Source organism: Arvicanthis niloticus, chromosome 4 (genome assembly GCF_011762505.2).
Source record: "Arvicanthis niloticus isolate mArvNil1 chromosome 4, mArvNil1.pat.X, whole genome shotgun sequence".
NCBI lineage: Eukaryota > Metazoa > Chordata > Mammalia > Rodentia > Muridae > Arvicanthis > Arvicanthis niloticus.
In genome coordinates this window covers 76,133,234-76,159,911 of record NC_047661.1, presented here as the reverse complement: position 1 = coordinate 76,159,911, position 26,678 = coordinate 76,133,234, and the positions used below count along the sequence as shown (strand labels likewise).

Genomic DNA, 26,678 nt, shown 5'->3' with positions numbered 1-26,678 from the left:
AAACCTGTCTAAGCATTGTCAGAAGTAGGTCCTAATGCACTCTATGGGCGCCTGTGATTGTGTACTGATATAGGTTAGACATTTACAAATGTATCACTCTAGTGAGGGACTTTGCTACCAGGAAGAGAAAGGATGTTGTTTGTTTGTTTGTTTGTTTGTTTGTTTGTTTTTAAACAGAGTGGTGATTGTAGTGCTAGCTGATTGGACTCAACTATGTAGCAAAGGCTGGCCTTGAACTTTTGCTTTCCTTGCCCCCACCTCCCAAGCACTGAGATTAAGGTATATACTACCACACCCAGCTTATTTTTTAAGTTGTTTGATCAAGATTCTGTTTTCTCCCCATTCCACCCTTTTTGACAAAAAACACAACGATACCCAGGACCATCTGTTTTCTGCTTTATTTTCCATGGAGCTAGTTTACATCCACAATTCTGATCTCATCTATGCTGATTCCAGGGTCCAGGTTTTCAGGTCTGGAGTCCATGTGTCCCATGAAGCCCCACCCACAGCACCACTAGTGGGTAATCACCAGCCACCCACTTGTCCACCACAGCTTGATGGAGCCTCATTATTCCCTGTAAGAAGAAATCTGAAGGTGAATTCTGCATCCTCACTCTGCTCCTATCCACATCGACATGCTCCAGGGTCTGCTTGTCTTTCCAAATTGCAAAGAAGGCTGCCGACAATGGGGTAGGAGGGAGGCTGGGAGATGGTTGGTTTTTGAGTGAAGGGTTAGAAAGCCTGGGGTCTATAAAGTCCTGCCCTAGGGAACAACTGTTCCACTGTCCCACCACCCTTCATCCTTCACCAGCATCTCTGTATAGACTTTAGGAAAATATTCCAATCATCTTTTCTGTTTGTCCTATCCATAGTCATCCCATTAGTCATTAATCTCATGCCACCTGCTCACAAGGTCCTGACTCCCCCTAGTGACCCACACTTTGTCTTCTCAGTTGACTTTACTTCAATGCTCTATGCCCTACAGGACTCCCCAGTGTCAGCCACCAGAGAGGCAAAAAATAAATCCCACCCCATCCCTTCCATACCACAACTCACAAAAGGGAAATGCCTTTATCCCTGAGGGTACACAGTGAGCCTGCCTCACTCCTGCATGCTGAGGATTCGAAGTAGGATGTTGTAGACATCTTGTTCCATGTAGCCCTGGGGTGTGGCAGGAAGGACATAAAAGATGATGGAGCACAGACCATGGGGAGAGGCAGATCAGATGAGGGAGCAGTTTTGTAGGATAGCAGAATGCCAGTCATTACCTCTTGCAACTACATAATCCTTAACTAATTCTGCTGTCATGTGTTTTGGTCTGCTGTACTTGTGACTGAATAGGGCAAGTGCTTGTCAACGAGCTATACCCCCAGCCCTCACTTGTAGTATTAAATAACTTTTCCATGGCTGCTTTCCCCATCTTCACAAGGAAGGGAACGCTATCTACCCCTCAGGACCGCTGTAAAGGCCACACCATGAGTGTTAAATGTAGCTCTACTCCTTATCAAAGGAGCAGACAGACCCAGCTTTCCTTGATTAAGGCAAAGTCACCTCAGAGGAAACTGAGGGAAGTGGGATGGGGACAGGAAAAACCCTCACAAAGGATTAGGGAACCTGAAAGAGAAGCAGAAGCTTCTCCTCCTCCCATTCACACACAGCCTCTCTTGATGTGGGTAATGAGATTCCAAGACTTGCCACGGGGTCCAGTGGGCCTGGCAAAATGGCAAGTATGTATAGGGAAGAGAAAGGACAAACATGACATTCCTTCCTTGCTCTGTATCTCAGCTGCCTCCCAAACTCCATCGAGCTCACCTGACAGACTCCAGCAAGCTCACCTGACAGACTCCAGCAAGTTCACCTGACAGACTCCAGCAAGCTCACCTCACAAGACTCCAGCAAGCTCACCTCACAGACTCCAGCAAGCTCACCTGAGCAGCATTCAGTAGATGATTCCTATAGGTGGAGAGGATCTCTTCATGGTTCTTCTGGGAATCCTGGAAGGGAGCGCCCACAGGCAAGTCACATGCCTACCCTTCCCACACACTGGTTCCGTGGCCCCATCACTGGTCCACCCCTGGCTAGTCTCCTGACGCTCCCCACTTCCACTCCCCACCCCCATCTCCTCTATCCCCATCTATTTCTCTGCAGGCCAAAATATACCTGCAACTGTAGGGCGAGGTGGGTATTCTGCCCCCGGACTTCTAGAACTTCCTCTGAAAGCTTCTCCAGCTTCTTCAACAACTCCTTGATCTAAGGCCGAAAGGAAAGAAAGGGATGTGAGGGCTAAAGTCATATTTTAAGTTTACATTACTGTGCTTAAGATCTATAAAACAAAAATGTCCCTAACCTGTGATCCCCACTTGCCTAAGGAGAGATAGCTCCCTGGAATGCTGGGGCTGTTGTTCATAAAATAAAACAGGCACAGGTTTTCACTTGGTAAACAAGGTTGGTTGCCCCAACTACACAGGATGCGCTTGATTACATGTAGGTGGGAGGTATGTGGATATGAGGATATGTGTCAGGATATATGCTTGCCCCCAGTTGGATGAAGACAGAAGCATATAACCTTGTGGGGTTTGCCTCTGTGAGTGCCTAACATAATTCGCAGCCATTTTCTGGAAACCCTGGGTATGGACAAAGCCAGTGTCCCTCATCCTGACCAGTATTTATTTAATAAAGCTTGATCCAAATTTGGCTTTAAAATGTGGTAATGGTCTTATTCTCACCTCATGAGGTTAACAGGGACCCAAGTTGGTCCAGGGTCAAAGTCAGGTTTCTTTATTGAGTATTTAATATGTGCCAGATTTTTGTTTTGTTTTTGTTTTTGAGACAGGGTTTCCCTGTATAGCCCTGACCGTCCTGGAACTCACTCTGTAGACCAGGCTGGCCTTGAACTCAGAAATCCGCCTGCCTCTGCCTCCCAAGTGCTAGGATTAAAGGTGTGCGTCACCACTGCCCGACGCCAGATATTTCTATATGCATTGTCTTACATAATACCCAATCCAGCCCCTCTTCTAAGAACAATGCTTCTCTGAGAAAAGGACTATTGTCCCCATTTGATGGGTAGAAGCCTAAGTTTAATAAGTTTTCAAAACCATGCAGCTATTCCAGGGTGGTGGTACACACCTTTGATCCCAGCAATTAGGAGACAGAAGCAAACTGAGCTCTGTGAGTTTAAGGCCACTTGTCTATATAGTAAGTTCCAGGATGACAGCCAAAGCTGTGTAGTGAGACCCTGTCTAAAATCATAACAAAACCAAAATCACACAGCTAGTTAATCATGGTTCAAACCAATTTCTCTTTGGCTCTACTATAGTTTATGAACTTTTGTTTTTGGTGTGTGTGTGTGTGTTTTCTGTTTTGTTTTAGACAGTCTCACTGTATAGCCCTAGGTGGCCTGGGCTCACTACATAGACTAAGCTGGCCTCAAACTCACAAAAATCCTTCTGCCTCTGCCTCTGCTTCTGCCTCCAGAGCACTGAGATTAAAAGGATATGCCACCACACAGGCTATAGCAACTTTTTACTGAGTACTTGGCATGTGCCCCAAATTATCCTGCATATTTTAGTGTGTGTGTGTGTGTGTGTGTGTGTGTGTCTGTATGTGTGTGTGTGTGTGCCTGTATGTATATAAGTCTACATTCCACCTGTGTAGCTGGGGGCTGTGGAGGCCAGAAGAGGACTCCAGGTCCTCTGCAGTCAGAGCTCTAGATAGTTGTGAGTTACTGTGTGGGTGCAGTGACCTAAACTGGGGTCCTCTGGAAGAGCAGCAGGCATTCTTAACTGCTAAGCCATTTCTCCAGGCCTAATAAAGCATTTACTTTCTTTTTTTCTCTCTTTTTCAGGGAGATGGTGCTTGGGGATGAACCAGGACCTTTTTCATTATAGCAAATGCATTATTGTTAAGCCATGACCTCAAACCTTTCTTTTTTTTTTTTTTTTTTTTTTTTTGACAAGGTTTTTCTGTATAGCACTGTCTGTTCTAGAACTTCCTCTGTAAACCACACTGGCTCTGAACTCAGAGATCAACCTGTGTTTGCCTCTTAAGTACTCAGACTAAAGGTGCGTGCCACCATGCCTGGCTTCCGTATCATCAAACTTCTGAGTATAATACTTTATTTAAACAGGGCCTCTTAGAAATTGAGCTGGTCTCAAACACAAGGATAGCCTTGAATACCTGATTCTCCTATATCAACTTTTTTAAAAAAACTTTTATTTATTTATTTTATTATGTGTATGGGTGCTTTGTCTGCATGTGTATCTGTGTGCCATGTGCGTGCCTGGTGCCATCAGAAACCCTAGAACTGACATTACAGATGGTTGTGAGCCACCAGGTGGGTTCGAGGAATTAAATGTAGCCCTGGCTGTCCTGGAATTCACTCTGTAGACCAGGCTGGCCTCGAACTCAGAAATCCGCCTGCCTCTGCCTCCCAAGTGCTGAGATTAAAGGTGTGCGCCACCACCGCCCGGCAGAGTCATTGTTCTTAACCACTGAGCCATCTTTCCAGCCTAGGAACGTACTCTTATGGAAGAGACAGCTGGGTTTTAACCAGGCAGTGGTGGTGTACATCTTTAATTCCAGCACTCGGGAGGCAGAGTTTGAGACCAAGCCTGGGCTATGAAGCAAGTTCTGGGATAGCCAGAGCCACACAGAGAAACCCCTGTCTCAAAGAACCAATAAAATAAAAACAAACAAAAAAATCTCTGGGTCTTTGAGACGTTAAGAAAGGTGTCCTTGTGGTGTCACAAGCCTTTAATATCAGCACTCTGACAGAAACAGGCTGATTTCTGTGATGTAAAGACTTCATAGTGGCCGGGCGGTGGTGGCGCACGCCTTTAATCCCAGCACTTGGGAGGCAGAGGCAGGTGGATTTCTGAGTTCGAGGCCAGCCTGGTCTACAGAGTGAGTTCCAGGACAGCCAGGACTACACAGAGAAACCCTGTCTCAAAAAACCAAAAAAAAAAAAAAAAGACTTCATAGTGACACCCTATCTCAAAACAAAAGGTTGTCTAAGATCAGCCAGCTATTAAATTTTATTTGTTGTTTTGTTATCAATGGTGGGGATAGAACCAAAGGCCTACATACATGCTGGGCAATTATTCTGCCACCAAACTATATCTCCCAACCTAAACTGTTGACCCCCACCCTGTGTGTCCGGGTGTCTGTACACACACATATATACGTTTGTGCCACATTCTCAACTACCACACCAAATTTTCCTTGCCGAATTTTATTGACTTTCTTGCCATTTATTGACAAAATGCCTCCTTTTCCTCCCTCCCACAATGATGCCTATTTTGGGTACCAGTTCTTCTGTCTATGCGGTATACACAAGGCACTTGCAGTTTACATTCGTCTGCTGTTCTAAATTTGGATACGTGTACAAGTGTTAGTAAGAAATCTGAACTCATTCATTTAGTGGGTAGTTGTACAACTTCTAAATCCACTTGTAAATGAGTGATTTAGAATATATAAAATATGTCTCATTGCCCAACAGCACTAAGAAAATAGTGGCTTTCGTCCTTCCGGTCTGGGCCAGAACACTGAGCAGGTCTTGGGTGGCAGCTCTGCCCCCAACATCCAAGAACTCAGAGGAAGCAGGGATCCCAGGTGCTCGAACTCAGGCAGTATCTTAGGTAAGCAGACAGCAGGGCCTGCCCTAAACAGGGAGTAACTGGGAACCAAAAGGACCCAGGAAGTCACTCCCAGCCTGGAACACTGGTTCCTTCCGGTCTGGGCCAGAACACTGAGCAGATCTTGGGTAGCAGCTCTGCCCCCAACATCCAAGAACCCAGAGGAAGCAGGGATCCCAGGCACTGGAACTCAGGCAGTATCCTAGGTAAACAGACAGCAGGGCCCGCCCTAAACAGGGAGTAACTGGGAACCAAAAGGACCCAGGAAGTTACTCCTGGCCCGGAACACTGGTTCCTTCCGGTCTGGGCCAGAGCACTGAGCAGATCTTGGGTGGTAGCTCTGTCCCCAACCTCCAAGAACCCAGAGGAAGCAGGGATCCCAGGCGCTCTAACTTGGACAGTGTCTTAGAAACTAGTTCTCAGATCTGAGGCCTAGATCAGACCTCTGCCAGGTCTGCTGTTGTGTGGACCCCCGAATTCCACCTGAGACATACTGGAAGGTCCACTCAATCCAGATCCACAGAGGAACAAATGAACTCAGAGCTTCAGACAACATATCCTGAGATATTCTAGAGGAGACACTGCACCCAGAACAGCAGACACCTAGCTGGACTACTACCTTGGAGGCACCATATCCTGAGGCACCCTAGAGGTACCACTGTAATCAGTGCAGCTGGAAAAGATCACAGAGACATCTGGACCCCTAGGAGATCAGACACAAGCTAGATAACTGGAAAGACAGGCTTCAGTCAGAGACAGCAAGTACAGGCAGCACTAGAGTTAACCAGATGGCAAAAGGCAAGAGCAAGAACTTGAGCAACAGAAACCAAAGTTACATGGCATCATCAGAACCCAGCTCCCCCATCAGAGCAAGCCCCGAACACCCCATCACACCAGAAAAGCAGGAATCAGAATTAAAATCACTTCTCATGATGATGATAGAGGGCTTTAAAAAAGTCATAAATAACACTCTCAAAGAACTTAAGGAGAGCACTGGTAGACAGATAGAAACCCTTAAAGAGGAAACACAAAAATCCCTTAAGGAATTTCAAGAAAATGCAACCAAACGGGAAAAGGAATTAAACAGAACCATGCAGGATCTAAAAATGGAAGTAGAAACAATAAAGAAATCACAAAGGGACAATACCCTGGAGATAGAAAACCTAAAAAAAAGATCAGGAGTCATAGACACAAGTATCACCAACAGAATACAAGAGATGGAAGAGAGAATCTCATGTGCAGAAGATACCATGGAAAACATTAACACAACTGTCAAAGAAAATGCAAAATACAAAAAGCTACTAACCCAAAATATACAAGAAATCCAAGACACAATGAGAAGGCCAAACCTAAGGATGATAGGTATAGATGAGGGTGAAGACTCCCAACTAAAAGGACCAGTAAATATCCTCAACAAAATTATAGAGGAAAACTTCCCTAACCTAAAGAAAGAGATGTCCATAAATATACAAGAAGCTTACAGAACTCCAAATAGTTTAGACCAGAAAAGAAATACTTCCCGCCATATAATAGTCAAAACATCAAATGTACAAAACAAAGAAAAAATACTAAAAGCAGTAAGGGAAAAAGGCAAAGTAACATATAAAGGCAGACCTATAAGAATTACACCAGACTTCTCACCAGAGACCATAAAAGCCAGAAGATCCTGGACCGATATCATACAGACCCTAAGAGAACACAAATGCCAGCCCAGACTACTATACCCAGCAAAACTCTCAATCATTATTGATGGAGAAACCAAAATATTCCATGACAAATCCAAATTTATACAGTATCTCAACACAAATCCAGCACTTCAAAGAATAATTGGTGGAAAACTCCAACACAAGGAGGGAAACTACAACCTAGAAAAAGCAAGAAAGTAATCTCCCAAAAACCCCAAAAGAAGATAGTTACACAAACATATCTCCACGGATGTTAGCCCAAAAGCTTGGATTAGTGAAGACTCAACCCACAGATCACATGAAGCTCATGAAGAAGGAAGACCAAGAGGGGATGCCTCAGTTCTACTTAGAACGAGAAATAAAAATGCTCAAGGGAGCAAATAGGGAAACAAAACATGGAACAGAAACTGAAGGAGGGGCCACCAGGAGACCTTTCCACCTGGGTATTCACCCCATGTACAGCCACCTAATCTAAACACTGTTGTGGATGGCTGGAAGTGCATAATGTGAGGAACATGATATAGCTGTCTCCTTAGAGGTCAGCCAAAGACTAAAACACTCAGAGGACAATGTTCACAATTAACCACTGATATGATCAGGGGTTTCCCAATGGAGAACTTAGTGAGAGGACTGAAGGAGCAGAAAGGGTTATTGACCCCAGGTGGAAAGCAACAATATCAAACAACCAGAGCCCCCCAGGGTCTAAACCACCAGCCTGGGAACACATAGGGAGGGACCCAAGACTCCAGAGGTATATGTAGGGGAGGATGGCCCTGTCAGACATAGGTGGGAGAGGAGTCTCTTGGTCCCATAAAAAAAAAATGAATGAAAAATGAATGAATGAACACACAGTGGGGGGGGGATGTGAGGGCGGAGAGGGGATAGTGAGGGGGGTAGGTGTGGTCACTGCCTCATAGAAGCATGAGGAGGGGGGTGGGATAGGTTTCTGGGTGGTGGGAGGAAGTAGGGTAAGGGGATAAAATCTGAAACGTAAATACTACAACCAATTTTAAGAAGCGGGCGGGGGGGAAGTCTTCAGAACCAACATCTTTAAAAAAAATGTCAGCCCCCTGGGGGTGGGATTTTTTTTTTTCTTGATACTAAAACTTGTTCTGAGAATTGTATATTGCAGAATACACAGCCTTGGTGTATCTACTCATCAAGCATACTGAGCAGACCTGCCCAAACCTCTGATGTCCTGGAATTCCATCTGGATTCAGTGAAGACACAGCATCAGAGGCTTATCAACTTACTCTTCCCCCCACCCCTCTTCTAAAATCTCAACGCCTTTAATCAGCTTGAAGAAGTTAAAGAAGAGTCAGCGCCCCTATTCCCTGAGCTTGGGGACTAATGTGGTTAATAATGGTCTGTCTTTCTAGGGACAAGTAGTGGTTTTGTTGGAACAGGGGGGATTAGCTAGGACTTACTGCATAGCCATAACCTATTGGTAGAAATCTGTATAATTATTATCAAGATGAAGTTATAAATTCTTAAATGGTACAAAATTTACTTTGATCTCAATTTTAAGGTTTTCATTGGTACGAGCCTCTTAATATAAAAATGAGATGAATATTGATACACTCATGGGCATTGTGCCTGTATAACACATTTAGGAATACAATGCCTAGACCCAGCCCTTTTTTAACTTTTTTAACTGATTTGGGACGGTTAACCTATGAGTTAAGGGACTATAGCAAATTCATATTTTTGAGTTTATTGTTAGGGTGCTTTCCATATTTTACTTAGAAATAGCTGCGAAGAGTTAACAGAAAACAGTCCAGGTTACCTTACATGGATAGTTGGTTTTCAAAACATCAGAAGTCCATAGAACTGATGCTACAAATATTTATATATTAATGTTCATATTGATTAGAGACCTGTCTGCTCCTGACAGCTTCCTGTCGTGGATTCTAAGAAGAAATTGAGCATCTTTGGAGTTACTCCAGTTGTGTGGTAACAGCCACTAGGCAAGAATTGCCTCTCTCCATCTACAGACAAATTACTGTCCAGAAAAGGACACACATGCAGAATAGTCGACTGATTATATCTGCCTAGACAGAGTAATCAGTCCTTAATAATCCTGCATCACCAAGGTCTGTCAGATGATTTTGGGCCAGAAGGCTGAAGATTTGATGCTCCAACGTTCGGTAGTATAGGGGCTTTTCAGGTGTTCAGAGGTCTCTATAAATTGGCTAAGTTTTAGAAGCTATGCTTTGTGCTTCCCACAATTATAGTTAACTCAGTCATTCTGGATTTCTGACGGGGTTGAAAACTTATAGCTATTTACCGTAAGAGAAAAGATTTGAGTGGATGGTCGTCAGCTGACATTCATCCTAAAGCCAGGTTCAGAAGTAAATGTTTTAGTTAGGATAGATGACAGAGGTGCTGGTTAGTCAACAAAATGATGGACTGGGTATTAGGACTATCTTGTACCTCACTGGTACAAATTGGCATAATTATGCTCTAATTGTATTTTGAGAGAAAAGTTTCATTTTAACAGGAAGGGTGATGTGTAGGAGGAGCTAAGGTAGGAGGAGTACTGAGAGGAAGAAAAGGAGTAAGAAGAGGAGGAGAAGAAGGATAGGAGAAGCTAGGTGATGAAAGAGAGAAAGAGGGGGGAGACAGGGAGGCAGATATTTATGTATCTCCACCAGTCAAAGATAGTTGTTATATCTAGGTCGGTCAGTGGGTTACACCTCTGATTGAACAATTCCAAACTTATAACGCTTATGATTAACATTATTTAAAAAAAAATGTATAAATGCAAAAAGGAAAAGGGGGCATGGGATAGGGGTTTTCTAAGGGGGGGGAATGGGGAAAGGGGATGGCATCTGAAGTGTAAATAAAATATCTAATTAAAAAAAAGAAAAAGAAAAAAAAAAAGAAAAGAAAATAGTGGCTTTCAAACTCTGTTGTGGCTTGGCTTTGCTTGGTCTTCAAACAGGGGCTCATAAGCCCAGGGTGCCTGGGACCGGGAGGGAAGAGCAGCTACAGTTAACCCATCAGACTCTGAGTCAGCCGAAAACCTCGGCAAAACCACAGAACTCGTTACACCACGAGGCTGGGTTAATGCAGGATTAAGATAAAATACTAATTTGCCATGGTGTTCCTTAGTGGTAGTCCTGGGGGCATACATAACTTCTGAACCCTGAGTACTAAGTTTTAGTACCTCCGCCCTCTTCTCTCTTGTACTATGTTACTTATTTTTATCTCTTTCTTCTATCTGTACTCCACTTCAGCTCCAGGCTCAACCCCAAACCTCTCTTGCCCTAGGCGAGCACAGAGAAGTCCTTGCAAGCACACTCTGTTTTGTATTAATCTGACCTTCGGCTCTGCAACCCTGCAAAAGCACCGCCGCTCTCGCCACTATGCTCTCAAGGCTCCCTCGATGCTCACCTTGGCCTCCTTGTCCCGGCAAGCCCCGATGAGGTGGTTTGTCTTCTCTTTCAGCAGCTCAGCAGTTTTCTCAAACTGCTCCGAGCGCCCGCGCATCTCTCCAGCCTGGCGCTCCTGCTCGGCCGCCCGAGCCATCAGGTCCTCGCTGCGGCGACGTTCTTCTGCCACAGTGTCCCGCAATCGAGTCATTTCCCGACAGGCTGTGTTATACTTCTCCAGAACAACTTTGAGCTCCTGGCCCCAAGCCTGCGCCTGGGCTACCAGCGAGCCTCTCGTCTTCTCGTGCTGTCGCAGGCTGGCTGCTTCCCGAGCTCTCAGCTCGGCCACTTCTTCCGTGGCTTGGTAGAGAAGCTGCTTCAGCTTGCAGATCTCCTGGCTCTTCCCGCTCATCGTGGCCTGCACAGCCCGTAGCTCTTCCTCTAGCTTCCCCAGATCTTCCTCCAGGGCGGCCACTTGCGGGGATGCTGTAGCCTTCAGGGAGGCTTCTGGCTCTCCATAGGAAGCCAAGGATCCCCTCAGCTGCTGGTTTTCCTCCTCCAACCGAGCCAGCACCCGTTGGGCCTCGAGGTGCCTATCCACCAGGGTGCTGATGCAGGCCTGCAGCTCCTCCAGGGGTTCTGCAGCTGTACTCTGTGTACTCCCCTTGCCCACGAGGTCTGGGGGTAGGCAGTTCCACAGTCCTTGGAGGCCGCTGGTCTGGGAGGCCAGTCGCCTGCGCAGCTTCTCTGTGGCCTCCTTCTCCATGGCCAGTTCTTCTGTCAACAACCCCACGCTCCTCCGCAACTGCTGTAACTGGACCTGTGCCTCGGGTTTGGGCACAAACTCTCGTTGTAGCTTCTGAGTCAAGGACTGCAGCTCTCCCTGCAAGCGTTGTCTCTCTCGCCCCAGCTCTCCCAGTTCCTCCAGCAAGTTGGTATTGCTCAGTCTCAGTGCTGACACCTCTTTCTCCAGCTGTCCCTTTGCCAGGCCTCCTCCTGAGGCCTGTTCTCCAGGGGCCCCTAAGGGCTCTCCTCTGGCTCCAGAAGCCCTCTTTTGTTCCTGCTCCTTAGTGCAGACCGGAACTGCCTTTGAGGCTCCATCTCTGGAACCCTGGACAGGGACCTCCGGTTTCACATGCAGTCCCATCTTTGCTCGATCCAACCTCACCAGCACCCTCTCAAGCCTGGCTTCCATCTTTTCCCAGGCAGCTGCTGCAGCCTCAGCTCTGGGAGTCCCCAGGGCTCCCTCTAGAACTGGTCTTGACAAAGCCCCTCTGGCAACTTCCTTTTCTCGCCATACTGCAGCCAGCTCTTCCCGTAGCTGTAGGAACAGCTGATTCATGGCTGCTGTGCCCACTGGTTCTCCCACTGTGCCTGCCGGTTCAGTCCCTGGAGCTGGGGCCCTCTCCTTCTGGCCAGCACACACCTGCTCAGTGTTTTCCAGGTCAAGGTTCTGCCCCCCATTGGTGTTCAGTTGCTGTCCCGTGGCTTTCCCGGTGGTTTCAGACTTTGGGCTCTGGGGCAGCCCCTGTTCTGGTTGGGACTTACAATGTACTTCATAGTGGATCTCTGCTGGGGCTAAGTCTTCAGCAACCTTGGGAACTAATGTAGGGTTTATTGTGGCTGTGGCCTTCTGCTGCTTCTTTAGTTCTTGGATCCGCTCAGCCAGCAGCTTCAGGGGACAACCCTGCTCCATACCATCTCCTTCAGGCCTGAGACCAGGGTCTTGATTTCCTGGAGTTCCAGGTTCTTGCACTAGGAGATGGCTTAGTTCTTGCACTTGCTCTCGAATCTGGTTCTCTAGGCATAAGAAGGCTGCAGCTCGAGCCTCACACTCATCTGTCTTTCGCACCAGCTCCTGTTCCAACTGATGAACTTTCCTCTGCTCCTCCTTGTACTTCCGCCTCCACTCTTCTGAGCACCGCTCCTCTCCCTCCTCTTCCTCCTGCTCTTCCTCCGGCTCTGGTCTCCATGAGCTCTTAGGAGGAGATCCCACCCGAGGCTCAGATGAAGAGGCCTATGTCAAAAAAGAGCAATGGTATGAAGCTATTCACCTAGCCTCTCAACAGGCCCTGCTTCTCTGAGAATGTCTTGGTGCCCACGTGGACTACTGAAATTGCTTGGGGGTAAGTCAGAAACAAGAAGGGGAGACTCTTAGGGGTCATACCTGAGATGTGTGATCTGGGTGTTGAACCAGTTCATGACCTATAAGAAAAGACATGGGACAAAGGAGAACTCAGCTCTCTTCTAGTTTTCAGAGTTTGCCAGAGACAGGTGATCGTCTTATTCCATGGAGCCCTAACTACCCGCAACTTTGGTTTCTTCTTCTGGAGATGCTGTGTCCCTTCGTTCTGTTCGCTTGCCTGTTGTTGATCACTGTACTGGTACTATAAAGGCACTGGACCATCAGTGGTGGGCAAAATGGAAATCACATGTATGACAACAATAGCAATAGCCATTGCTAGTCCCAGCCCTTGGGAGGCAGAGGCAGGTGGGTCTCTGAGTTTGAGGCCAGCCTGGTCTACTTAATGAGTTCCAGGACTGCCAGGCCTACATAGAGAAACCGGGTCTCAAAAACAAAACAAACAAACAAAAAGCCAACGGAATAATACTAATAGAGTTGCAGTGAGCAAAGGCTACAACTGGGGAATTCTGTGACCATGTTTATGGTTCCCCAGATGCAGCAGCACTAGATTAGTAGAGCCTTGACTAAGGCGGCGAGCGGTCCACTCTTTCAGATAAACAGCTTCCATGAGAATGGGATACTGAGAAACATCTTTAATTCTTTAGCTATTGAAGAGACTCTTGAAGGCACAAAAAGACTTTTACCGCCTCTCCGCCGCCGGTTCAGGGCTTGCTGTAGCAGCCTCCACAGCTCCTCGTCTTGTGTATGCAGAGCATAATGAAGAGCATTGTGTCCCAAGCTGTCCACTGCTCCAGCATCCGCTCCATGACTCAGGAGCAGCTCAGCCACCTCAGCGCTGCCTTTCTCACAGGCCAGGATCAAAGCTGACCTGTGGGTGGACACAAAGCTGGCACACCAGCTTCCCCTCATGGTTTCAGAAATTCCACTCACAGGGTAAGCCCTCACTCAGTGGAGTCAGAACAACACACCAACACCAGCCAAGGACAAAGCCTTAGACCAGAGCAGGACTTCTCAGGGGTGTTCCTTGGAACTGCAACATCAATGGGACCACTGGGAAGACCCCACTTCTGTATTCTTTATAGAATGCTAAAGTTCTGCACATGCACATGGGCATAACACATGCACGAACACACACACACACACACACACACACACACGGCAATATATATGCTCATGATCCTCCTGCCTCACCCTTCTGAGTACTAGACTACAAGTATACACCACCACCACCACACTCATCTTCTGCATACATTTGGAAGAAAATTGTTTAGGACATAGCTTAAATTAAAGCAGTGATCCCAGGCATGGCCATTCTACTTCTGACATCATCTGTGCTAGCATGGCTACCTTAAAACACCAGGCAAAGATGTTCTGAACTATTTCTGGAGAGGAAAAAGTGCCCAAAGAACAGAGAGTAGCCTGTTCTCTCCAGTCCATGTGCTGTGCCCACAGGACCCTTTCCAGATTGCTAAAGAACTGGGAATTGAGATAAGACATAGAGATGGCTCACTTGTCATCCTTGTCTGTAACATTAACTCGGGCACCTCTCTGCAGCAGCTGTGAGCAGATAGCTGCATGACCACCCAGCGATGCAATCATCAGGGGTGTGCGTCCATCCTGCAGAGGATGTGGGAAAGCGTGGGGAAGCATCTGATGACTCAAACCCCACCAGCTCCCCTTTCCCCACCCCCATCCCTGTTGAAACAAGCTCTGGTCCTGGGGTTAAACATTACCATTCACAGAGTTAGGAGCTCCCCAAATGACAAGGAAAAGAGGAGCCATGGAGGAGGAGGTGATAGAATCTGGCCAATCAAACTCAGAGAAAACAGCAGTCTCCTGGTGTGAAACGCCCATAGGTCCATCTGATACTCACATTATCAAGCACATCTAGGAAGGCTTCGTGGTCACACAGCAGGAGGACACTTGAGGCACAGCCAGAGGAGGCTGGAAGAATTGAAAGACATTTGGTTAAGAAGAGATTTGAAGAGCATCTGTTGTTCACCCACCAAAGATAACCTCCCATCCCAGTTCCCCGGGCACACACCTGCCCAGTGTAATGGACTGCGATTTTCTGCATCCACAGCATCTTCATTAGCACCATGCTGTAAATAGCCACAAAGAGAAGCAGATGTGGAGCTCTGCATTAGCATCCTCATCCCACACCTCATAGCAAGCCACTAGTTTCCATGGTAATATGAAAAGGAACAGGAGGACCATGGCTATGAGAGAAGCTAACTACTAGGCAAGCCCAGTTACTCCCTGCAGGTGATGGGCAGCCTTGAAATTCAGTCCTACTTCTTAACTAGGGCCAAAGGGGAAAAAAAAAAAAAAAACAAAAACCAGATGATCAATAAGTAAACAGATTAAAGGAAATGACACGTGAATCAGCTGGAGTTTCGGAACTATTGTGTGAAATTTGGAAAAGACTAGTAATAATAAAGGTAGAGCAGCCAGTATGTGCTCAGTGGTCTACTGGGAGATGCAAACCGCCCACATGTCATTACATGTATATATTTCTTTATGCTACATGGCTATAACCTCCCTCTCTGTTTTATTTATTTATATTTTTACTTGAGGAAGTGGTATGAATATGCTTGCGGAGGTCAGGGGACAACTTGCAGGAGTCAGGCCTCTCCTTCCATCGTGTGGGTTCTGAGGCTCAGACTCAGGTCATTGGACTTGGCAGAGAATTCTTTTACCTGGTGAGCCTCTTACTAGCCCCTCCCACCAAAGCCATTTTTATTTGAACGTTCCTGAATTTGTTCTACAGAGCAGTTAGTCTCTGCAGTGGCTCTGCTCCTGGCGGAACTCAATTGTCCTTGGCTGCCCTGCTTTCTGACCTGCCCCCAGAGACAGTCTCAAGTATGGTACAGATACCAAGCAGATGTTAAACAAATGTTTGTGAACCTATTAATAAATGACAATCAGCTGTGCTAGCTGGAGTGAGGCAGTCCTGTTGGTTACTACACAACAATGCTGGAAACACGCTGCATTTCTTTCTTGCCTGCACAGGAGCATCAACAGACTGCCTTTACCTGAAGCAAAACCTTCACACACTGTGGCTGACAGGAGATGGTGGCCAAATGAAGGGCGGTGCTTCCTGGAAAGAGAACCAGAGAGAGGGGGTGTAGCCCCATGAATGCAGATGACTCACCAGAGGGAGGGCCAGAGACGCACAGATAATCAGAGGGAGATTAGAGAAGAGAAGCTGTGGGCCACACCGGGCCAGAAATTCCAGTTCCTTGAGCAGCTGGTACCCTTAATGGAGGTGGGAGTGGGGGGTGAAATGTGCCTGGCTTATAGGGAGGGGAACCCCAGGAGAGATGCTAGCCAAGACTTACTAAGCAAAGAAACAAAGGCCTACAGCTGGAACCTCCACCAGAGCCCAGCAGCACACTGGTGTCTTGCAGCACACTGGACTGACTCACCATCCTCATTCTTGCTGTTGATATCTGCCCCATTTGCAAGCAGTACCGTCAGGCACTCCGTCAGGCCTTTGGAGGCTGCCAGATGGAACCTGCCAGGGTCAAAGCCAAGAGACAGAAGGATGAAAGACCAGGGGATAAAACAGAGGAGGTTCTTTCCTTTTTGAAAATCATGTTTAGGGGCTGGAGAGATGGCTCAGCGGTTAAGAGCACTGCTCTTCCAGAGGTCCTGAGTTCAATTCCAAGCAACCAGATGGTGTCTCACAACCATTTGTAATGGGATCTGATGCCCTCTTCTGGTGTGCCTGAAGACAGCAACAATGTAGTCATATACATAAAATAAACAAATAATTCTAAAAATAAAAAAAATCATGTTTAATATTCTAAGTTATTCAGATCAGTTGATGTTTTATTTGGGCTTTGTATGTTTGTTTGTTTGCTTTGAGATAGAGTCTCACTATATAGACCTGGCTGGCCTTCAATGCTTGATCCTTCTGACTTGACCTCCCAAATTCTGGACTTAGAAGCAGGTACTAGCACAGCTGACAAGGGGGAGCTTTAATAAACCCTGCTTCCTCTGCTCCCCAGCCCAAAGCCAATTCCAAGAGCAGAAAGGGAGGCTCCCGTAGTCTGCCTTGCTAAAAGGAGGATCAAGCCTGTCTCCATGACCTATAGCCACAAAGCCAGACGAAGCCAGACAAAGCCACAAAGCTGAAGGTATTACAGAGATGCTGCAGGAATGTTCAGGGAACACATGATTGCCTGCCTCTCCCAGGACACAACCTTCAGAGAAGTGTCATAGAGCCAGCCAGGCCAGAACAGAAGGCTAGCAGAGGCATTGTCTTCCTCCGGAACACTCCCTCTAGTCCCATGACCCCCATGACTTTCTTCATTCCTAACTTCTCAAGCATACACACCCTCCTACTTTTGCGGTGAGGAAACTTTGTTTAGCAATTAGTTGTCTGTTGGTTTAATGGGCTTTACATCCTTTTCAAGTCAGTGTGGCTTGTGCAGAGGTTGGAACTATGGGACAATATCCTCCTCCCTCAGTTGTTCTGTGCTTGATACATGGCAAAGCTTTAATGCATATGCTTGCCAATTCAAACAATAAAAGAATTCTGAAGCTATAGGCCTTGCCTGATTATTCTGAAGTTTGAAGTTTTCACAAAGAACCACGTACTGGGATGGGGTCAATAAGACTTACTTACGGGGACTGGCCATTTGAGTCTAGTTTGGTGGGTCGGGCTGACTTCCTAGAGGCCAAGGCAGCCACGCGTCCCACATCCCCCCGCTGCACCGCCTCCAGCAGCTTCTGATCACGACGGTTCCATTTCTCCACCTAGTTGGGAGTTACAGATTATATGAACACTGGGGCTAGCAATGGTATGGGGAAATGAAAGTGGTATTAGATGCCCAGCAAGAGTAAAAGAGCATTCTAGAAGTCCTTGCTGCTCATGATCATTTGGTCCAGAGCAGCAGAACTTTCTTAAGTGGGCCAGCAAAACACTAACCACTCCATATGTCACCAAGAATTATCCATAGCAGCTGTCAACCATGAACCTAAAGGTGCTGAGGGGATCTCTAAATTAAAAATTTGTGGTAGCTCAAACTTTCCACGCAATACTAGCACCCCATGAGGTGGAGGCAGGAGGATCAGGCCCAGCCTCAGCTACATAGCCAGCTTGTAGCCAGTCTGAGATACACGGAGCCCTTCATGTGTGTATGTGCGTGTGTATATGTGTGTATATATCTACATATACAGATATACACACGTATGTATGTATGTATGTATTGGCAGGCATCGTGATACACGCTAGTAATCTCAACACTTGGGAGACTAAGAAGAAAATCTCAAGTTTGAGGTTAATTAACTAAGACTCTCTCTGGAAAAAAAAATATTACTTTTGTCATTTTAGGGTTTTGTTGTTGTTTTGTTTTGTTCGTTTTTTATTCAAGACAGAGTTTCTCTGTGTAGCCCTGGCTGTCCTGCAATTCACTCTGTAGACCAGGCTGGCCTCAGACTCAGAGAAATCCTTCTGACTCTGCCTCCCAAGTGCTGGGAGTAAAGGCGTGCACCACCACCACCACCACCTGGCTAATTCTATTATTTTAAAAGTGTTTTGTTTTGACAAAACAGAGTCAAGTTAGCCCAGGCTAGTCTCACAGTCTCTATTTAGTCTCTATGACTGGCCTCAGACTCAAGTGCCTCTTGGTTCAGCCTCTTAAATGCTGATAGTTCAGTAGTTCTCTGCTATGCATATCTTCAAAATTATTAATAATGGTGTATGTCTAACATTTTAAGACCTTGATTATTTACATTTGTTTGTTTTTGTTTTGGGTTTTGTTTTTTGGGCAGGGTTTATGTAGCCTTGGCTAGCCTGGAACTCACTATGTAAGCCAGGCTGGCCTTAAACTTAGAGATCCACCTGCCTCTGTGTCCTGAATGCTAGGATTAAAGATGTGGACCACCACACCTGGCAAAACTCTTTTAAAACTATTTATTTATTTTTATTTCATTTGTGTTGGTGTTTTGCTTCCATGTATGTCTGTGTGAGGGTGTCAAATCCCCTGGAACTGAAGCTGTCATGTGTGGTGCTGGGAATTGAAACTGGGTCCTCTGGGAAGAGTAGCCAATGCACTTAACTGCTGGGCCATCGCTCTAGGCCCTATATTTACCTTTTAAAATAAATTTCATGCCAGGCAGTGGTGGCACACGCCTTGAACTTGGGAGATAGAGGCAGGTGGATTTCTGAGTTCGAGGCCAGCCTGGTCTACAGAGTAAGTTCCAGGACAGCCAGGGCTACACAGAGAAATCCTATCTCGAAAAACAAAAATAAAAAACAAACAATAAAATAAAATAAAATAAATTTCATTTAAAACTCCCACCAGAGACTAGGTTCCAATCTTAATACCATAGAACAAACAAAATCCACCCAGGCCAAACAATACACCACCATGACAAATGCTAGGTGTTCAGCCTGAGGACAGTCCTAGCGATGACCCCTCCCTTAGTGCTCTCTGGGTCTTCTCTGAGCAAACCAACCTGACCACTCCTGATTGGTCCTTGGCATCTCTCAATGTCCCCTGCCCTGCCCCACCCCCACTATGCTGCTCTGCTTTTTGTCTTTAGTCCTTTGTGAAGTAAATCAAGGTTTCAGCCACAGCCATACCTAATCACACCGTCTCTATTTATTGACTCTGGATCCAAAATTAGGGGTGCGGTGGATGGTAATCATAGAGTCTCTGCTTTCCTATATCATATCTGGTCATATCTTCCATTGGGCTCTCAGCCTCTTCCCTGGAAACAACCAGCATAGGCAGGCCAGTTTCTAGCTGTGCTTGGGGAGGCAGCCAGAAGAGGCAGAGAGGGATTCCTCCCTCACCTCTCTCAACCCTCCCAGTTTCCCTGGCAGGGAGCAGCTGTCCCAGACAGCAGCCACGCCTCAGCATACATTGTTCCAACCTTCCAGCTCAGGTTTTGAGGGTGGAGAAGTAATTAAAATAATTGAAGTATTATAGGGCATAAAAGAGAGAGCTATAAAGCCACCTAGAGCTGCAAGCACAGAAAAGCCTGGTTTGATCCAGAGATGGAAACATACAGGAAGAAAGAGGAGAATGCAAAGATCACTGGTTAGGACGGAAAGTCTTCAAGATGGGTCTTCTTCATCTGGACTAGGTCTGAGACCTGGTTCAGCTACGTTCTCAGCTATGTGACCTAGAGCAAGCCACTAGACACTTTAACCTGTTTCCTTGTACATAAAATGTAGGCAGTAATAACCACCTCACCACAATGTATTAAACAAGCTGAGGTAGATAGACCACATAAATGGATGGCATCCTTACAACAAAACAGGAAGTAGTGAGAAGTCGGGGGTGGCCTAATGTGTTTTATGAGGTATAATCTCTACAAGAAAGAGGTTATAGGAAAGGGTGAAAAAAAAAAAAAAACCTCTGTGGAAGCCCAATAATTCATTCTCAAGTACTGTTTATATAGCCAGGACAAATTGTTAATCACCGACACAGGAAAGATTTAAAGGTCCAAGCCATAAAATTGTCTAAGATATATGGATTCTGAGGTAACGCTCCTGTAAAACACTCGTAACTTCTCCTGGTCCCTCCAATTAGCCTTTAATAACACCCCCCCCCCCCAAATAGTCAGGAATGATAGAGATTATCTTGTGTCTTTCATTAAAAAAAAAAAAAATGGAAGCACACATATGTTAAGCATCTGTCCAGGGTCACATAAAAAAGTAACATAAGAGCATTGGCTTTAGAAGTGGCTCAGGCTTCTTGCATCCAGGCCCAGTTCTTGTGTCAGACCACACTTTTGCAGAGCCATGGGAAAAGGATTACTTATTTCCAGATAAAGTTTGAGAATGCCTCCAGGGTAGAGCTACTCACTCTCGGCTGTTACTCCCTGTGTGTGGAAGAGTCTCCAAACAGGTTTATTCTCAATGACAAAGCAAGCAAACCGACTCCTCCACAAGCTGGCAGGTTCAGACAAGCAAGAGCAGGCTTTTTTCAGTGCCCCTTGGGAACCAGGTCATCTTATGGAAAACAGCTGGACAAGGCCTCCACCACACACTGCGGCCATCAGCTGACCTTAACCTCAGGTTTTCCTCCACAAATGGTCTTTCCTCTCCCTATGGTGTTCTTGTTCTCCGTATGCATTTTTGACTAGCCTGGCACTCTCCGTCCTCCAGAGTGCTGGGGTCTTAAGTGTGTGTCACCATGCCCTGCTCTAAAATCTTCATAGTAATAATGCTTTGTCTCTCTGTCAGGCATATCCAGGCATCCTTGAACCTCAATTCACTAATGATATAAGAGCAGACAAAGCATATAGTTTTGTGTCTGTCACATAGTAGACACACAATAAATGGAAGTTCCTGTCCTCATCCTTCTTGGCTTTGCTGGGCACACTTTGGATGTTCCTGGGCTTAGACTTCTCCAGCTTGGTGAGTTGGAACGATCTTGGTTATACCAGCCAATGAGGTAGCCAGGCTGGATGGGTGGTAAAGTGTGTTTTTCCAACTAGGTCCTTCTGACTCCACCAGGCTTACTTTCTATAGTCTCATTATATGAAGGAGATGTTAGAAAAGGTAGAAATTCTTCATGATAAAACCACTGGAAAGTAGAGGATAGGAGGGCTTCTTCCAGAGTCCAGGATCAGCCCATTGCCCGCCTTAGCGCCCTGGAAAGGAGATGCCCGATTACCATCACAGCCTCAAGGGAGCAATTACCGAATTAATCACCAGAGTCCCTGACAAGGACGAGCTGTGTCATTTCAACAGATGAGATCAAGGAAGCTGTTGGAAGTAATTTTGCCCCCTCCTATCTCTGACTGTGAACTCTCAGGCTTGCTGTCAAGATGGTAAGACAAAGACACCAGGAGGCAATGGAGGAGCAAGTGAAGAACAGCTGGATGGAACTGGAATGCCTGCCTTGGAGGGATGACGACCTGGAGATTAACACTTTAAATGCAATAGAAATTCCTCTATGCTGAGCTGGAGCCCAAGGTTGAAAGCTATTTACCTGCCCATCTCTTGGTCTATGTCCTACCCGGGCAGAGTAAGCATAGCTCTCTGCCACCCTTGAAGGCATCATCGACTTTGAGGCAAATAACTCGAGATTAGAGGGCCTGAGTTTTGTCATCTTCTTAGACAGTAAGTGCTGTACATCAGCTTTCACTGATTTATTACTTTTTTGTTGTTGTTGAGGCAGGTCTCATGTATCAGGCTGGCCCCAGATTCCATCTGTAACAGAAGATGACTTTGAAGCTCAGATCCTTTTGCCCGAGTACTGGAATTACATGCATGTGCTACCTAGCATGCCCACTTTATGCAGAGCTGAAGATTGAACCCAGGGCTTCATGCATGCTAGGCAAGCACTCTCTCAACTGGCCTACATCCCCAGCCCAATGCAGACTAAGTGTTAAATGCCTCAGATGAAGGGTCCTCCCACAAAGACTTGAATTAGAATAGGGAGAGATGATCAGCTGGCATAACTGGGAAGCTGGGCTTCTGGGGTTTCCAGGAAAGCCCCTCACTATCTGCAATCAGCTCTGTGTGGTAGGCAGAGGGCATTATCTTGGGGGTTTTATAATGGGGTTTCTTAAGGAACAACTCGGAGCTGAAGCCAACCTATTTTAAAATCTTTGGAAAGTTTGATTTGAGAAAAGACATTCTCATTCTAAGCATGTAGTTCCAAGTGTGCCTTTTATGCCCTTCACTCTTTTTTTTTTAAGTTTTATTTATTTTTTATATATGCGAGAACACTGTCCCTATCTTCAGACACACCAGAAGAGGGCATTGGGTTCCATTACAGATGGTTGTGAGCCACCATGTGGTTGCTGGGAATTGAACTCAGGACCTCTGGAAGAGCAGTAAGTGCTCTTAACTGCTGAGCCATCTCTCCAGCCCCCGCCCTTCACTCTTGATAAACTATGATCTTGCAATACTAGGAGTTCAGTTGAGCGGACATTCCTCATGGCCAAACATGTAGAAAACTCAGGCCATGAAGGAGAGAGGGAAGGTTCTAGATCCCAAGATCTAGCCCACTGCTCACTCCAGCATCTAGGAAAGGAGGCACTGCCCAAGGACTAGAAAACCAGAAAAGGCCTAGGGCCACATCACCCTGAACTTGTTTGATTTCAGAATCTAAGCAGGGTTGGGCCTGGTTAGTACCTGGATGGAAGAATCAAAAAAGAATGAACTAAGCTAGGTGTGGTGGCTCACAACTGTAATCCCAGCACTTGGGAAGCAGAGGCAGGCAGATCTCTGAGTAAGAGGTCAGCCTGGTCTACAGGAGGAGTTTCAGGACAGCGAGGGCTACACAGAGAAATCCTATCTGGAAACAAACAAACAAACACAAAAAACAAACAAACAAAAAACCCAAACACAACAAAGAATGACATAGTCCCCCTTCTAAGGAGAAAGCAGACTCCATAAATCTAAAAGGGAGAAACAGTTCTAGGAACTTTCCATATCTAGGAGAAAGTAGTCATGGATTAGAAATCACTGAGAGTTAAGGCAGTGTTACAAACCCAGGCAGCCTCAGTTTCTGTTTCCTGTAACAGTAAATTCCTTTCGACTGTTTGGTCAGTGTGCAGAAGCTCCATGTAGAAGCAAATGTAAATGGGACAGAGACCGGCCTCGGCAGGCAGGCAGTTCTTACTCTTGCTTCATAGCTTTCTGCCAGGTTTCTGTAGCCTGCCCGTGTGCAGCGAGCTAACCAAACATTTCTCACATCCGCTTATGAATGAATGACGAGTCAACTAAGCAACATTAGTACCAAGGGACTCGTACCCTCAACCTCCACAGACGATACCATCCCTCCACAGAGGGGCGCTCTGGAAGAGCTCCTTTGAGAAGGAAAGCTGTGCCCTCCCTGAACCACCACCTTCTGAAATCTTTGTTTTGATCTAGAGGGGAGAGAACCGAGAATACAGTAACCCTTCCCGGGAATTCTCTCACCGTGATCCGCTCTGTCTTCTCCCTCACCATCTCATTTCCTTAACTCAACCAAAGAAAATGAACACAGATCCTAGGGGATACAAAGGGACAATCAGGGAGAGAACCAGGCAGAACTTGATTGGTCCCAAGAACCAGTCTGAAGACCAGACAGTGCTCTGGGGATCAGCCAGGAGAATTGCCTGCCCTCTGACAGCATTTGTCCCGGCTAGCTAGATTGCAAGATTAAGCCACAGAGCAGGCAGGAGGTCCAGGCAAAAGGTAGAGGAAGTAATATTGAGGAAAAGGTGACCAGAAATTAAAGAGAAAACAGAGGCTCCATGTTGGATAGCTGCTTGGAAAGAGATCTGGATTGGTGCTTGAGAGAATGAGAGAGGAAGTGTCATGGAGTGGAAGAGAGAGGCAAGTTCGGTGAAGGAGATGCTGAAGGGCTGAGAGAAGGCACTGGGCTGAGAGTATTTGGGGGGCAGAAAATTCTGTTAGGGGCAGAAAAATGGAGCTATGTGGAGAGAAAGTTGTGAGGAGAAGGCGAAGATGGAAATGAAGTTATAGGGCAGGAATTAGGGGTGGAAGTAAGAACGGATTCAAAGGCTGGGTGGGGGTGGGGCAGATGCCTGGAGATGGGTTGGTACTGGGAGCCAGAGCTGAAGTAGAAACCAGGGTCATTGGAAGAGAACAGATCTTTAGAAAGCGTACCAGAAGTTGGAGGCCAAATATGTTAGGAGAGAAGGAGTCAAGGGGAAGGACCTTGGGAAGGAAAAGATTAAGGGACAGGTTTTGAATAACCCGCATAAATTCAGTTAGCAGGGCTGGCGGCCGCATTATCAGAACAGCCGCGCAGGAAAGACTGATGCAGGGTTAATGCGCTCCTCATCCATGGAGATGAAACTCAGGACTTCTGTCAACACAGGGCTTGAATCCCAGCCCCAGCCCTTCTCCCACACATTTGGCACCTACCGCCACTTGTGAACTGGAGCAGGAGAAGATGCGCTTCATGGCCGGGGCTAGGGCCACGGGGGGGGGCGACGGGGACGCGCAGAGAGCCGGGCCACAAGTTCCTAAACCCACTCGGCTACAGCTGTGCGGAAAGACAGCTGTCAAAAGGCAGACTGGGTCCCGCCCCCATCCCCGCCCCAGATCCCACCCCGCTCAATCAGAGACGTGCACCTGAAGGCTGGGCTTAAAACCCCGCCTCCGGCCCTGCCTAACCGGGTCGCTGCAGAGGCAAAAAAGTCCGCAGTCTTCTGCGGCCACCCTGGCTGGCTCTCAAGTTCCGCCCTTCATCCCGAGCCCGCTCCCTGTACTTACCTACCGAATCCGAGAGGGATGCTCGCAGCCTCCACGGAGGCTACTTCCAGGCCCTAAGTCCTCAGCCTTTCTGCGTGGAGCTCCACCCCAAATTCCGCCCTCGCGCGGACCTCCACAAGCTTCGACGTCACCAATCTCTTTTACCGGTTAATGACTCTTAGTCATAGCCATGACCTGTGTGTGCTTCATCTCCTCCTCCCCGACGAAAACCCAAGCCCCAAGATCTTTTAAAGAGAACAATTTGGACACGTCATGCGCTTGTAGCGCTAAGCAGACTTCAGCACCAATGTGTGTGATGTGTGGCCCACGGCAACCAGAGGTTGGACAAAACTCAAGAATGGATCAAGCCGATCACTTAACGCAGCTCTTCCAGAGGAACAAGGGGAGTTGTTTTTTTTTTTTTTTTTTTTTTGTAAACTGTATCCTCCTCTCCAAAAGCAAGCAAACAAACAACCCTACCTTCCTTATTACCTCCTTTAGATTCAGTTCTTAGTAATTCTTGTTTGACCGGTGTTAGTTGCAGCCAACTGGTCTGGCCTTCCCATCTCTCCTTTCTCCTCCCTGTAAACCAAGTAAACCCACCCAAATACTCATGAAACCCTACGGAATAAAGCCCAAAGTTCTTTTAGAGTTGTTTTACATTAATTCATTTACTGAGGCGTGAGCATGTGCTAAGGGTGGGCAACCTGCAAGCTTTGGCTTTGTCCAGTCACCGTGTGAATCCAGTGCTTCAACTAAGGTAGTGAGGCTTAGCAGCAGACAGCTCCCCCACCCCACCCCACCCCACCCCACCGCACCCCCAAGATGCTACAGGCCCAAAGTTCTTAACATGGTTTGCAAGGCTCTTCTGAAACAAGCCCGAAGAAGGAGTGGTGACACACACAACTTTAATCTCAGCATTCTGGAATCAGAGGAAGGTAGATTTCTGTGAGTTGAGGCCAGTCTGCTGGGTCTACATAGCAAGCTCCAGGACAGCCAGAGGTACATAATAGAGAGATCCTGTCTCAAAAACAAAAACCAGAAGCCTGCCTTCACTGTCAGTATTTTCTTGCAAACATCCAAGTTTAAACTGTTGTACCAGACCATATGTAATGCCCTTTTGTAATCTAGGTGAGGCCCTATGTAAAGTGTTTTTCATTGTTGTACATTTTCTTTTAAAACTCTGGCAACCTGCCCAACAGAGTGTGCATCTTGGTGTGTGCCCTGCTGGCTATTCTTACCATCACCTGGACAGCCACTACCTTCCTGTTGTATGTTTACATCTTTATTTTTCCTATCAGGCGGGGGCTCTCTGATGGTAGCAGTTGTGTTTTTTATTAGTTCCCTAGCTTGGCACATAGTAGGTCTTTAATGTCTGTTAAGTAAATGAGTGAATGAATAAATGCATGGATGAATGCCTGAATGAGCAAAAATCAACAAGAAAGGAAGAGACCATGTTTCTATAGTTGCTTCTACATTTATTTTGCTTCAGAAGACTAATGAACTTTCTGAGGAATAGGCTGAGAAAATCAGAAAGAATCCTACTTCTGAGCCGAGGACAGATAGGAGGCAGATATGTCCTGTTGGAGGACTTAAATAATACACTTGAGCTTAGCCAAAGGTCAAGAAATGACAGAAATGAGGAAAGGTTTTCTTTGA

The 26,678-nt window shown here is 46.6% G+C and overlaps 1 protein-coding gene across 3 annotated transcripts; it reads right to left on the bottom strand.

Moving 5' to 3' along the window:
• Window positions 1-379: 379 nt before the first annotated feature.
• On the bottom strand, window positions 380-25,156 carry Ankrd35 (ankyrin repeat domain 35). 3 transcript variants are annotated; one of them, XM_076932967.1, is made up of 14 exons: window positions 25,041-25,156; window positions 17,468-17,602; window positions 16,267-16,355; window positions 15,874-15,938; window positions 14,883-14,940; window positions 14,712-14,782; window positions 14,349-14,455; window positions 13,522-13,706; window positions 12,860-12,897; window positions 10,715-12,709; window positions 2,161-2,250; window positions 1,929-1,994; window positions 1,057-1,161; window positions 380-575 (listed from the first exon to the last, which is right to left on the bottom strand). In XM_076932967.1, exons 2-13 carry the CDS (start codon window positions 17,482-17,484, stop codon window positions 1,102-1,104), a joined length of 2,841 nt encoding a protein of 946 aa, XP_076789082.1. In that variant the 5' UTR covers window positions 17,485-17,602; window positions 25,041-25,156; the 3' UTR covers window positions 380-575; window positions 1,057-1,101. The 3 variants fall into 3 exon arrangements, with proteins under 3 accessions (XP_076789082.1, XP_034356173.1, XP_076789081.1); XM_034500282.2 differs by lacking the exon at window positions 25,041-25,156 and adding an exon at window positions 24,690-24,821 and having other exon boundaries at window positions 17,472-17,602; XM_076932966.1 differs by lacking the exon at window positions 25,041-25,156 and adding an exon at window positions 24,690-24,821 and having other exon boundaries at window positions 566-702; window positions 17,472-17,602.
• Window positions 25,157-26,678: the final 1,522 nt, after the last annotated feature.